Source organism: Engraulis encrasicolus, chromosome 13 (assembly GCF_034702125.1).
Source record: "Engraulis encrasicolus isolate BLACKSEA-1 chromosome 13, IST_EnEncr_1.0, whole genome shotgun sequence".
Taxonomy (NCBI): Eukaryota; Metazoa; Chordata; class Actinopteri; order Clupeiformes; family Engraulidae; genus Engraulis; species Engraulis encrasicolus.
Genome location: NC_085869.1, coordinates 6,214,705 through 6,229,704, shown reverse-complemented (window position 1 = coordinate 6,229,704; position 15,000 = coordinate 6,214,705). Strand labels below are relative to the sequence as shown.

Here is a 15,000-nt window from a genome sequence, read left to right as displayed (position 1 = left end):
AAATTTGTCACCTCCTGCCTCCTCCTCCTCCTCCACCTCCTTCTCCTCCTCCTCCTCTTGCAGGTCTCTCCTCTTCCTCCTCCCTCCTCCTTCTCTTCCTCCTCCCTCCTCTTCCTCTTCCTCCTCCCTCCTCCTCCTTCTCTTCCTCCTCATCCACCTCCTTCTCGCCAGCCTCCTACTCCTCCTTCTGGTTGTTCAATGAGCAGAGAGTTTTTCAGAAATTATTACCCATTCCTATTATAAACCCAAGCACATGTCACTTTTAGAGTGTGTGTGTGTGTGTGTGTGTGTGTGTGTGTGTGTGTGTGTGTGTGTGTGTGTGTGTGTGTGTGTGTGTGTGTGTGTGTGTGTGTGTGTGTGTGTGTGTGTGTGTGTGTGTGTGTGTGTGTGTGTGTGTGTTTGCGTGCATGCATGGTGCGTGTGTGTGTGTGTGCGTGCGTGCGTGCATGCGTCTATACTGTATTAAATAAATACAGTAGTTTAAATGTTTGTGAAGTCATGGGCAAGCTGTTAGGGTGTCAGGCTTGTCGCTCAAAGGCTGTTGGTTAGATCCCAGACCCACCAGTTAGCCAATTAGCCGTTAGCCATTTCCCAGTTCCCAATATCCCAGCGCATGGTACCGTACTGCAGGGTTGCCAGATGAGGCTGATGAGGCAGCCCAAAACATGCTCAAAACCCGCCTAGGAGCACAAAATCCCGCCCAATTCTATTGATTTCTATGGGCAAAATTAGACGGGTTTTCCTGCAAAATGTCATTTTTACCCGCACACGCCCATCCTAAGCAGCCCAATTGTACTGCTGTACTGAACAGTCCCTCCAGTTTTTCGCGATTCAGCGATCGCGTGGATTCATGCAAATTCAATGATATTCCGCATAATTTCACGATGCCGCGTAATTCCTGTAAAGCCGCATTTTTCCCGCAAAATTTCAACATTCTGTGGAGTTTATTAATTTATATTTTCGTCAAAAAAATAAAAATGTGACTACAATACCACCGGAGATGAAAACCAATACGAAGCATTTTTGTTAATATGTCACTGAAACATTGAAAAAGAATTGCCTGCTATTTCGGAAGTCGCGACCCTCATCTCAGCTGTTCCGCGTCTCTCCTCCCCTCCCTCACACATACACGCAGGCGTCGGTGCTGCACACTCATGACCCTTTTTTTAACAGCAGTAGCCTACTTTTCAGTGCAATCCTGGGTGGAAAAAGTATTGTTGCCCATTTATCCATGACGAAGAAGTGTATGCAGTCATGAAATAGTGGCGGTACTGTCGCACAGTAGCAAACATCTTACGTTAGGCTATGTTTGCGGAACTTCTCCACTCTCCCCTGTCGCTTTCATGAGCATGCTACCCGACGGTCGTTGTCTGATCTTTTTTCAATGTTCGCTAATGTTTGTAATTTAAGGGTCTATGTCTATGCGTAGGCACAAGCCTTCTGATAACAATCACTGTAGTGCCGATCACAAAGGTTTCGGAAGTGTGGAGTTTTGCAACTTGTTTCAGTCAAGGACACCGAGATAGGAAGTGAACGGCCCTTCCACGCTTTCACTGTGTTATTGCAATAAAGTCTTGCGAATCCATGCAACCATGCACACAACCATGTCAACGAGAGCGTGTATGCCATCACAACTTTATAATATGCAACAGCTTGCAATACGAGCGAGAGAGAGAGAGAGAGAGAGAGAGAGAGAGAGAGAGAGAGACGCGTCTTCCAACAGGTGACATTGTAACGCTTGCATACAGCCTGGCTACTGTACCCCGCGACGCTCTTCATTAAGGGCCGTACACACACGTCGCTGCTAGTTACTCGCTACTTGCTCACTCGCCTACTTGCCACTCGCTCTGGGTGATTTTGTTTACTGGTTGTCATTGTTCCCGCTGTCCGCACCAATAACGTCCGTACGAAACAAAATGTAGGCCTACGCTGTTTAACGTTGATCGTGTGCCGTGCACAACCATGCATATGAGCCTTTGATGGTGTACACTGTATGTATTTTCCTCAACACTTTTAACCAAAGCGTGATAACGTGCAGAAGTTGGGTGGTCAGAACACCACAGGGGCAACGTCACCTGTCAATAATCTGTATTCTGCATTCCAATTGGTTACTCGCTTAACTCGCGTCGCTCGAAGATAAAATAAGTTTATCTCGGAACCCGCCCACATCGCATCGCTTGTACTCTCCTCGCCTACTCGCCAGCGAGACTCGCTGGAACACGTAGACATTCTATTGACTTCATCCGCTGAGCGAGTAACTAGCAGCGACGTGTGTGTACGGCCCTTTAGGCCTATTGGTAGGCTATACCCACAAGTATTTTTTCATAACGCGCTTTTCCCCCAAAGTCGTTCTAAAATATCGACAGAGATTTATGAGTGTCGAGGACATGATTTTTTTTTACACATTGGACGCACTGGCTAATAAGACGCTCTGACAGCTTTTGACAATATTCTATTATATAGGAAGTGTGTTTCTGAATCTCTCTCTCTTTTGTCTTAAGCCTGCTTAGACTGATTGTGGTTTTCAGTTACCAAAAAACCCAGAAAGGGATGCAAAATCTTTGCAAAAAATGAGAAAATGCCGCAAAATCTTTGCAAAAAATGAGAAAATGCCGCCACAAAATCAGGCATTTTGACCGCAAAAATCACAAAATCACAGTGCAAAATCCTGGAGGGACTGCTGAATCTGAGTCACACAGCTAAGGCTCCCATGTCTGAATCTGAGTCATGCAGCCAAGGGGCTTGCTGCTGCTAGCCTGCTGTTGACATTGTGGCCTTTAAGATGAGTGATATTACCATTTCTAAGCCTTTCCCGACATCCCTCTTCCCCTGCAACACAGCCGTATGTCAGGCCCCGGGTGCTCTGAGATGGTGGGAAGTCTCATTTAATATGTCAAAAGGTATCAGACAAAGGGCAAAAAATATCACATTGCATATGAAAGGCGGCCATTCATTATTCAACATTACACCCAATGAACCTTGCCTCAAAACCAGCAGGTGTGTGTGTGTGTGTGTGTGTGTGTGTGTGTGTGTGTGTGTGTGTGTGAGTGTGAGTGTGAGTGTGAGTGTGAGTGTGAGTGTGAGTGTGTGTGTGTGTGTGTGTGTGTGTGTGTGTGTGTGTGTGTGTGTGTTTTCTTTTAATGACATGACATGTGTAACAGTGTGCAGTACCTTTTAATGGCCGACGGAAAGAAAAGAGAAAATAAAACAAAACAAATATGGAGATGCCATTTTTTATGAGGACTTTTGCCTTTTTTGTGAATGAAGATCTCAGATGATTGTAAATTGTCTGCATGTTCATTTGGCCTTGGTGGCATGGCTGGATTGGTCATTAGGCATACAGGGCATTTGGCTGGTGGACTGTTGATGATTTTGGCCTGGTCCTCCCCTCAGTGTAGTGGTATCATTCCTCATGCTACTACAAGTTAGCCTCGTGAGCCAAACTACGTACTTCGGCCAAAGGATTGGATCCACTACGAGTCTGGCCTTGCTTTTCTGTGGAGTGTCTGGAGCGGTAGGATTTTGAACGCCCCAACCAGAAAACAGTGAATAAGCTCCCCACGTGGGTGCGAAAGGGGAAGGACGCTCGTGACAATGACGTAAACATCTGCGCCAGAGCCACTGGTCTGCGCTATGTTGTTGTTGAGTAACTATCGGCGATTGGGTGAGAGGTGTCCAATCATTTCAAACCATAACTGAGTGCAAACTTCCTGCGTTCTGCAATTGCTTCAGAGCAAACAAATGCCAGACCATGAATACAAAATGAAATGGTAGTATTATGGGATTGTAAGGACCAGGCTAACTACAACTGGCCCCTCAGACTATTCATTTTGGCTGTTGTGCTCAAGATAGTCCATAAAAGATGACTACACATTTTTTTCACAGGCTTCATTGTCTCTCAATGCCTGGCGCACCGCTCTTGACTGGAAATGCCCGGCCTGATTGTTTTGTCCCGGGCCAGGCCTGCTAAGTGGGATTTCAGTTAGTTTTAGTTAACTTTTAGTTAATTGAGAACAATAACCTCCATTTATCCCCCTATCAATTTCCATTCCATATTCTCCCTTGCCCTAAGATGCAGAGTCATGCCTTGTTCACACCAAGAGCGACCTGCGCTAACGGAGCGATGGAAGTCATTATTTCTCTATGGAGGGCCTGCGCTAACAGAGCGATGGACGTCATTATTTCTCTATGGAGGGCCTGCGCTAACGGAGCGATGGAAGTCATTATTTCTCCATCGAGGGTACATGACGAGCACGACCAGAGCGAATTCGCCAGGGGCGAAGCGAACTGAGCGACCAGAGAGAATTTTAACCATCAAAGTCAAACTATGACGCGGTTCGGCGAAACCAATTGGAATGTTCATATCTACAAATGTCCCAGGCTGTCAAGCCAGAGACGTTATGTGATTAGCTAAATCGTACATGTCAATGCCGCGTCCAGAGCTAATAAAGTGAATTCAAGTCAAAACTTTTTCTGCTACTTCCTCTACCAGGCAGCGTAGGACGCTCTTGGTGTGGAGAAGGCATTAGTGTCTCCCACCATGGAGATCTGACAGAAAAAAGCGGCTGCTGCCCTTTTTAAAGTCTTCTCTACCTTTTTAGGTTGCGTTTTAGCGATTCAGATAGCCTCAGTTGTACAATTTCTCACAGATCTAATCCTAATATGATGTAAGTGAGCTGTTGGGTTGACTCATAAAGAAATTTGGTGAAAGGGAAACTGATTTTATTTGAAGTTTATAATTATTACCACAGCGTTTCGTTTAGTGTATGTGCCTGTGTGTGTGTGTGTGTGTGTGTGTGTGTGTGTGTGTGTGTGTGTGTGTGTGTGTGTATGTGCCTGTGTGTGAGCATGTTCCTGTTATGCACTTGTCCACAGACTTTGTTCAACATTGCATCTCAGTGGGTTCCTCAGCATGTGCTGTCTCCCACTCAGTGGTTGGTGCTTACAACCAGCTACCGTCAGAACAGATTTCTAAGTAGCTGTACAAGTCTCTGTGAGTGTATCTGACAGTGCAAGTTTGTGTGCGGTGGAGGCACTTCAACTTCAGTTAACTCAGCGCTGTTCTTTTTCCCTCTGTCTATCCCCTTTGCACAAACACACACACGCGCAATTTTTTTACACACACACGCACACGCACACGCACACACACACACACACACACACACACACACACACACACACACACACACACACACACACACAAACACACACACCACCACTGTCGTCCTTTCACCTCCTCTCCCACACACCATCCCCCACCCCTCCCTAGGGAAGTGCATCAGCAAGAGCTGGGTGTGTGACGGTGACAGTGACTGTGAGGATCGCTCAGACGAAGAGTCCTGTAGCGAAGCCAGCTGCAAGCTCCCCGGCCACCCCTGCGCCAACGACACCTCCTCCTGCCTGCCCCCCGAGAAGATCTGCGACGGAAGGAGGGACTGTGCTGACCAGTCTGACGAAGGGCCCTTCTGTGGTAAGTGGACTCACCAATTGGGGGTGTCACAGTACTGGGTGCATTTCTGGAAAGCGTAGTTGCTAACTATGTTAGCTACTTCGTTGGTTGCAATGCAATTTCTCATTGGCAACTACCCAAGTTGCTAACTGCTAACAACTATGCTTTCGAGAAATGCACCCCTGTACTGTGTGTTTGATAGCAGGGGTATCCACAGGTGTCCCTGGTGGTCCTCAAAAACACTACACATTTTGGTAAACTAACGAATCTTTATTTACCTGTTGCAAGAATGAAAAATAACAAATGTGGTCATGTGCTCCGGTTTTGGTTAATTTGTGGTAACAAACTTGCCTGATTTTCATAGACTTCAGATCACGTACCGCGATTCTTGTCTGACCAGGACTATAATGATTAGCGTTTCCATAGGAAGAACTTTGTTTCCATGTCATTGGCCTGGTTAACCCGTCTCCCTCGGCTTGCTACTGGTTGAGGGCTGTGCCGAAGTTTAAACCAAACATTGCTTAGCCCAATAGAATGTCTCTGCTTAAACCACGTCAATGCCTTGAACACGCCTCTACCCAGGACGGTTGGAAATGCTCTGTTGATTGGTTCCAGACAAAGTGGATGGAGATCCCGCTGTAGCGGGATTGAGCAAGCTCCTGGTCCTACTGTGTGTAGCTGAGCTAAAGGCGTTGCGTCACCAGTAGGGCCGAGCCGGGCTAGTAACAAACCACATATTCGATGCCAGGGCTATACCTCCAGAGTCCCTCAGATTCTGGGAGGCCGCACTGAAACAGAATCGCTAACTATGTTAGCTACACACTTTGTTGTTTGCAATGCAGTTTCTCATTGGCAACTAACCAAGTTGCTAACTGGCTAACACCTTTGCTTTCAAGAAACGCACCCCTGGATTGTCAGTTGTGTGTTTGGAATTGTTCCTCTTTCAGGAGATAAATTCAACCACATATTTATTTGTTGGTTTAATTAAGTGTTCCTGTTACAGTATGTAGGCTAGGTACCCTATAACATGGCTCTGAAGTGATAAATGACATGTCCATTTCTTCTTTATTGTACCATTATTTATGGACGCCTAACAATACTATAAGAGAATCCAGGAAATGATCACAGTGTATCTGTTTGAATATATACAGAGAAAGCAGAGGAGAGATTGAAAAATATTATTGGATTTTCATTCAATTTGCTACTTAGTGTTAATCTCGTGTAATGAATGATAATGCACAAAACAAGATTATGCCAAGTCTAAATGGTTCTTAAGCAGGTTCGGCTGCATATAAAAGCCCAGATATAAATACACACCTCGTTTGCCAAGACAGCTGAATATGCCTGGGCAGGAACATGGCCTTGGCCGCAAATGAGAAGCTTCAGTTCCACACACAACATACATGCTACGTTCAGGAAGAAAATAGATCTTCCTTCACTGTATAGCTGTATATATTCACATGGGGGAAAATACATTTAACTGTGAATCAAGAAGTCTGGCTGGTAACCTGAAAAGCAGCAAGGGGTATTCTCAAAAGGGAAATGAACAAACAGGCTCAATTCTCAGCTCATCTCCCTGTGGCACCTTTGAAGACCAACTGTAGTCAACAGCCTTGAGGGAAAGTAAGGACATAAAACGGTGAGAAGAGAAAGAAAAGAATGTGATCTATTAATACATATGAGATTCAACACTCGTTTATTGAACCATTTGTGTGTCATCTTACAAACAAATCAGCCTTCACTTACAATCCAATGTGAATGGTACCCCCCCCACATCCCCCAATTAAACATTTAAAACCACCTCCCCATTCGCAGCTTTATGACACAACAAACCCCCCACCCCCCATACAGCCATAAAAGCCATATTAATACATATGTTGAGAACACATTTTTGTAAACCTGGTGGTTGTATTTTTTGTTGTTCTGTGTTTGTTTTGGTGTTTGTGTTTATGTTTGCTTGGGAGGACTGGCTATGAAAAATCTCATGGGATTTGCACAGGACTTGACCCCCTTTTGAGACTAATGCAGTGCCCATGGAGATTCCTCCTCCCCGTTTTCTTCTTTCCTCTGCTTTATTTGCCAGAGCCTGTCTCCAGTGTTGCCAGATTGGGCTGGTTCCCGCCCAATTGGGCTGCTTAGGATGGCCGTGTGTGGGTAAAAATGGCATTTAGCAGAAAATCCCACCATTTTTTCCCATAGAAATCAATAGAATTGGGCGGGATTTTGTGCTTCTAGGCGGGTTTTGAGCATTTTTTTGGGCTGGAAATCATCATCCTCATTTGGCAACCCCTGCCTGTCTCAGGCACTGAGGGAGTGTGGCATATTGTAGGTGTGGTTGGCGGATGGGTGGGTGTGGAGGTGTGGTGTGGTGTGTGGCTGGGAGGGAGACATAAATGCATTTGGACAGAAACGTCTGGAGACTCTGGATCTTGGTGACTGTCACTGCGCCAGTGAGTCGGAGAGATAGAGAGTGTTGTGAACTGGCCCTGCCGTGGCCAACCGGTAGGGCACCCTGCCATGCGGCTGACCCGGGTTTGATTCCCGACCCGGGTCCTTTGCCGACCCCTCCGCGTCTATCTCCCAATTTGCCTCCTGTCCACCTCTCACACTACTGTCCTATCAAAGTTGAAAAAGACCAAAAACAAAACTTTAAAAAGAGAGAGTGTGGTGAGCTGTTGTGGGTGAGGTGTTGCTAGGGTAGTGGAGGCTTAACACGTATTGACTTGGAGTTTGGGTCGGGGTACGTACGGTACACGGTTGGAATGAGGTGTGTGCATGTGTGGGTGGGGAGTACTAGTAGTAGTGCACACCCTGGGATTCAAGCCCTGATAGAGTGAGAAAGAGAGAGAGTGCAATAGGCTGGTGCCAGTCTGGGTGTGCACGTGGGAGCTTATGGAGATTAATTTACCTGTTCCAAGCCCAAGCACCTTGGGGAGTCTGTCCAAACCACCCCCCAGGGCTGGACTGGCCATCTGGCATAGCAGGCATTTCTCGGTGGTCTCTGAATCCTTGTGGGCCCCTATTTTCAGAAATGTAAAAAAAAAAAAAACATTTACATTTCTGAAAATAGGGGCCTACGAGGGTGCGGGGCCCACCGGAGAGTCAGTTGTGCACCGCTAATTATGATGGGGGGCCCTTTAAGCCAAAAGTGCCTGGGCCCCATTTCTCCCCCAGCCCACCCCTGGAGAGTGTGGTGAGTTGTTGTAAGTGTTGCCCCCTTGTGGCAGCATAACGTCATTGAGGTTAGGTTTAGGAATAGGTTTAGGGTTAGGCCACATAGTCAAAATGTGACGTGGAAGGAATACCCAAGACGTCAAAAATTGCAGTCTGGTCCAAGGTAGTCAGAAATTGACTACTTGGGGTGAGACTGCGTTGGGATAATGGAGGCTTAACACGTATTGACTTGGAGTTTGGGTCGGGGTACGTACGGTACACGGTTGGAATGAGGTGTGTGCATGTGTGGGTGGGGGAAGTAGTAGTATGTGGCACCCTGGGATTCAAGCCCTGATAGAGTGAGAAAGAGCAATAGGCTGGTGCTGCTTTGGGTGCATGTGGGAGCTTATGGGGATGGATTTACCTGTTCCATGCCCAAGCACCTTGGGGAGTCTGTCCAACCCCTACCCCCACAGGGCTGGACTGGCCATCTGGCATAGCAGGCATTTCCCTGTGGCCTCTGAATCCTTGTTTTCAGAAATTTTAAAAAAAAAAAACATTAACATTTCTGAAAATAGGAGCCTGCGAGGGTGCGGGACACACCGGTGAGTCAGTTGTTCACTGCTAATTATGAGGGGCCCCTTAAACCCTTTAAGACGCGGCTTTAAAAATGTGTTGTTACCAGTATGGTAATGACGAAGTCGTGGTGCATTACCAAAGAGCCTGTGTTGTGTCATAGTATTGTAGTGCTAAGGTAGTTTCATTTCAATGACTATTACAGCGCGCCACTGGAGGTATGGCGTGCATTAAGGGGCTAAGCCAAAAGTGCCTGGGCCCCATTTCTCCCCCAGCCCACCCCTTCCCCTTCTGCACCAGCTGACTCACGGGAGTCCCCTGCAGTGTGAACTCATTTCCTTTCTTGTCGAGGTGTCAAATGAAGGGCTCCTCATCCTCATCCTCCTCTTCCTCCTCCTCATCTTTCTCCATTTCATCCTCTTCCTTCTCTGCACTCTGCAAGATGAGGGACCTTGCCAGTGTCATTTCTCAATCTCATTTTCTTTTCTTTTTTTGTCTTTGCTCTTTCCATGCCTCTCTCACTATTTTATGTTATCACAAAATGATCTTTCTCCCTGCCATGGATTATATGTCAAACAGTGGCAAAAAAGTAACTTTTATGAAGACAAAAGGAGACAAAAGAAGTTTCACTAAGTTGGAGGATTTCTATAATTCACTGTCCTGACCAGAAAGATCAGAGAACCGGGGAATTTCATTTTAGTTCGAGATGAGTTTATAGATAGGCCTACATAATTCCATCACATCCCTTGCAGTCTTGCCAGGAGTAGGCCTATGAGTGCGTTGCAACCTTGCCTCCTCCACTTGCGTTTGTCTCCTCGTCCCGCCTCCTAGCCCCTCCTCCGTGGAGAAAACGATACAGTTTCCCAGCTGTCAGCCTAGCCACAACAACTTTTGAGGGACTGTTTTTCATTCACCATCCCAATTGCAAATTAGAAAAAGACTCTACAATTGAGGCTTTGCAAGATATTTAAATATAATGCTGTTGTCAGTGATGTCATCATGACATATTACTTCCTGGTACGAGGAGAGAAGCAAGTGGAGGAGGCAAGTGGAGGAGGCAAGGTCGCATATTGCAACGCACTATATGTATTGCTGCAAATTCGGACATTTTGGGTTGAGAAAGTAAAAGCCACCGGCAGGACCGTAACCAGACATTTTCAAATATCGGGGTCAAATACCGCATGCTGTACTGCATACTGTACTTTTAGAATTCAGTCAAAGTCTCAAGTTTGCTTTCATTAATCACTGTCTTAAGGATAAATGGGGGTGGCATAGATAGACTGAATTCATCATTGCTGATCATCTTCAAACACTTCAGTCAAACTCTTAAGTTTGTTTTCATGAATCACTGTCTTAAGGATAAATGTGGGTGGCGTATATAGACTTAATTTATCATTGTTGATCATGTATCGGTTTTCATCAATAGATACATTTTACATTACTGAAAAAATAAAACACAGCGGACATGACCTCTGTGTCCTCAATGGTAGTTATGGCCTTGGCCACAGGCCTGCCACACATTTGTTCCAGAAAATTAACATAATCAACTGATAATAATTAACACTAGATTTATGGTAATGGTAAATCAACAGGAATTCACCAGGGTTGAGAAGGTAGATAGAGGCCCTACTGTGGCTTAATGGTAGGGCACTCGTCTACTATGCGTCCGACCCAGGTGTGCATATCTCGAAACCATAGTTGCTAACTACGTTAGCTACTTTGCTGTTTGCAATGCAATTTCCCATTGGCAACTACCCAAGTTGCTAACTGGATAACAACTTCGCATTCGAGAAACTCACCCATGGATTGTTTCCAGTCAGGTCCTTTGCCGACCATTCCCCATCTCTCTCTCGATAAACATTTCCAGTCACTCTCTCATTCTGTTCTGTGAATAATAAAGTCTAAAAGACCAGAAAAATATATATAAAAAAGAAGGTAGATAGAAAGACAAAGTGCATAGCAGTAGTTTTTGTCGCTCTGTTATTCCTGTTTGTCTGCCTGTGTCGAGTTGCGATGAAGCCATCCTGACCGTCTGCTGTGTTTTCACTCGGGGCCGTTTGGAAACTATCACGCTGTGCAGCATGATGCAATCTTGTTGTGGTATAGCGCTCTGCTGTCCCCGCGGCATGTATATTTTAGCATGCTATACTTACACAGTCTGTTTGATTAGCCATTTTCTGCTCAACCATGAACACAAAACAAACGCACACACACGCACGCACGCATGCATGCAGAGAGCACACAGAACACATCACCGGTGACCTCGGAAACAAAATAACTGCCTGTATTCTAGCAGAGTGAGTACACATAATATTTGTGATTTTTGTTGTCATATACAGGCTCAATGCTTGAAACAATCTGCACTTCATATAAATACAAGTGTGACACACGATGATCAAATATACTGTAGAATAAACAAACTTTCAATATTGCATAAGCTCCCTGGTTTCAAACAGGGTTTGCATGTTTACTGTGGAAGCTCACTAGTCAGTTTCTGATAAATAAATAGTAAACCCACACAGCAGTAGATATCTCATGTCTGCTATGTACCAATTTCAGATGTTACTAGCAGCATCGTGCCGTTTTCCATTCCTGTTGCTAAGATGTACAGTATGGCTAATGCTCACTTGCTTGGCTTCACATATCCATTGGGTTGTTTTTGTGTTTTTATCTCCTAAGGACGTTTTTTTTGTCTGCTATTCATTGTTTTGCCTATGTGTTGGCAAAATAATGGTGTAAATTAAATTACAGGAATTATACAGTTGAAAGCAAATACCTGTAAGCATTCAGTATATATTCATCATCTATGTAAGTTCTGTTCATCAGAGAGAATCACACACAAGGTATAGTAGAGTGTCTAGTTTTGAAATGTAGAATAAGAAAATGTAACGATGTAATTTTACTGGTGCAGCATTCAACGCACTAGCATTTATCTAATACAGGCGTGGGGAACCTTTGTCTGGAGGGCCATTTGCGGCCCTTGAGGCCGTTTTATCCGGCCCCTGAGACAATTTTAATGTTATGCAGCTTCACATGAAATATGACACATTTTGTAAAGGAATCTTAGAAATTACATTTGCAATACAATTAGGTTATATTCAGGGGACCTACAGAAGGTGGGGTCTGTTTTAAAGGTGACTGCCTTCAATATAAGCCTATAAGTGCAGGAGTAAATCCTGGTTTGTGTTCATAGACGGCCCTCGAAGGACTTTTACGGTGGCCCTTTGAATGAAAAGGTTCCCCACCCCTGATCCAATAGCATTTGTTTTTATTGTTTGTTTCCTCCTATCCGTCTTCCAGAGAAGTGTCGTCAGGCCAACGGAGGCTGCAGCCACCAGTGCGGTGTGATCCCAGGCAAGGGGGCGGTGTGCTCCTGCCCCACCGGACTCCATCTTGGCTCCGACAACCGCAGTTGCGAAGTGGTGGACTACTGCAGCAAGCACCTGAAGTGCAGCCAGCGCTGCGAGCAGCAGAAGACGGTGGTGAAGTGCTCCTGCTACCCAGGATGGAGCCTGGGCCCGGACGGAGAGAGCTGCTACAGCACAGGTACAGTACTGTATGGTACTAGGTTAGACTAATAGGTCACACTAGACTGTGTCAGGGCGAGCAGCAGAAGACGGTGGTGAAGTGCTCCTTCTACTCAGGATGGAGCCTGAGCCCAGATGTACGGCACAGGTATGTTACTAGGTCGCACTGGGTTGCATTACACTGGATTTGGTTGGATTGTATAGAATTTGATTGGATTGGTTGACTGTGGATTACGGCAGAGGAAGCTGGACTGCGTTACACTGGGCTCGTTCGTGACCAAGCAGTGCTGCTTTCGCTAGGCAGTGGGCAAGCACACTTTGCCAGTTTGATGCATTCTGGTTTGAATTTTCTAACCACTATGCATTAAACTGGCAAGGTGTGCATGCTCGCTGCTTAGCAAAAGCAGCACTGCTTCGTCACGAACGAGCCTATTGACTCTCAGTGGGCCAGGCTAGACTGTGTCATTGTCCACGGATGGATTTTGCCTTTGTTTTTCCTTCTTACTGTAAATAGCTGACCCTGGAAAAGGGGCAGTACAACTACACTCACCCGCCACTTCATTAGGCACACCTTTCCAACTGCTCATTGACACAAATTTCTAAGGGGGCCAAAAACTGGCTTCATGACAAAGTTGCCACTTGGTTCAGGATTTATGTTTGTCACAGCAAGCTAGTCAGATATAATAGGGTGACCATATCCTTTTTTAAGACCTGTTTTACGACGTCTGTGTGTCCCAATTTTTGTGTTTCCTTCCGTCCTCGCCTTGTGCTTCTGGCCTTGAGATGAGAAGCAACGTCATTGACACAAACTAGACTGACAATTGGTCGTGTTTCCGATATCTGCGGCCGCCATCTTACTCCAGATTTTACGCCAGACATCGCACAGCAAATTAAATGTTTTGAAACTGTTATGAAAGTTATAGTCAAGTCGCCTAATTCCACCCGTCCCTAAAATTTAGGGCCAACCCCACAAATGTCAAATTCAGCTATCTAAGTGAAACTGCAAATTTAACTGTCTAATAGTGCTAAGGCTAAACTTTGGCCTAGTGGTACCATAGGCGTGGCTGCCTCACATTTTTCACATTTACTCACCCGTGTAATTCACCCTCCTGGAATTGAAGCGGACAACCCACCATTATTGTTGCACAAGAAGGTCCAGCGCCTCGTGCGATGCTAATCAAATTTCCCACCGCCGCGCCTTACAGCACTTAGCGAGCTATTAGGATAGTGGCTCCACTTTCTGGCGTGGTATAGAGCAGGGCTGCCCAACCTTTTTCTAATAGAGCTCTTCTTTTGAAGTTAATTTCAGGGTGTCTCAGAATGAAAATCTAAGATTATAGTTGTGATCAACGTGATTTTCAGTACTTTAGCTGTCTTCTTCAGTGTATTTTAAAAGTGTGTTGAATATGTTAACAAAGCAATGCAGAACAGTTAGTCCTATGCAGAAATGTGTGTGTGTGTGTTTGGACTTGTGTGCGTATGTGTGTGTGTATTTCTCCATGCATCTGTGTGTGTGAGCCATCACTTCACCCACAGCAATAAAGGGAGGCAATCATGTAGTGGCAGCGGGAAGCCCCATCAGTGCAGGATCCCATTGAGAGGCTAATGACTTTAGCACTGCTAGCCACTAATGTTACATTGCTCCCACCCAACCACCACATCACGGCTGTCAGTCAAGATGCAGACCACAAGACAAGCATGTAGTATGTCATGATTTGGGGGATGAAGGCAATTTTTGGACCCCCATACGCGCCCAGGGCCTACTGCTTAAAAATGTCAGAATATGCAGGGCCCCGTATGAAAGCGTACTATTGTCTTTGACAGTGAGAGTGTCACACTGTTTACACTTGCATGCTGGGAAAGACTATGCAATCAGGCACTGTATTTTAACCATTGATAATGTAATTGTGGAGTTGTGTAATCATGGACTACATTCATGTCTTATCGAATTGCTAAGGCACAGGTGCCCTTGTTGGTAACCACAGAGGCCAATGTAAACAGTATATGGAAATGGATAATGGTAATAACTAGCAAGATAATGGTAATAACCTAGCGAACTAAACATAATGTTATTTACTGAGGGGATTTTATCGCACTCACCTAGAAAATACCACTGACACGTCAGAGCCATATAAAATGTCTGGGTTAGAGCTCTTTTAGAGGTAAGGTACTGGTTGACTTAGCACAGGGGTCATTGCATTGTTATTGCATTGCGCTGCACTTGAATGATTTCCTTGCTGTGTCGTGTGCAGGGAGGGAGTGGTATAGATGGGAATCACTGCCGGAGGGGATTGA

At 45.5% G+C, this 15,000-nt stretch overlaps 1 protein-coding gene across 1 annotated transcript in view; it reads left to right on the top strand.

The window, feature by feature from the left end:
* The window catches only part of LOC134460642 (low-density lipoprotein receptor-related protein 1B-like), a 573,784-nt gene that overhangs the window by 330,527 nt on the left and 228,257 nt on the right, over positions 1–15,000 (top strand). Inside the window, exons 22-23 of the mRNA XM_063212999.1 lie at positions 5,270–5,470; positions 12,479–12,724. Coding sequence (XP_063069069.1) covers positions 5,270–5,470; positions 12,479–12,724 — 447 coding nt within the window. The remainder of the gene's footprint in view (positions 1–5,269; positions 5,471–12,478; positions 12,725–15,000) is intronic.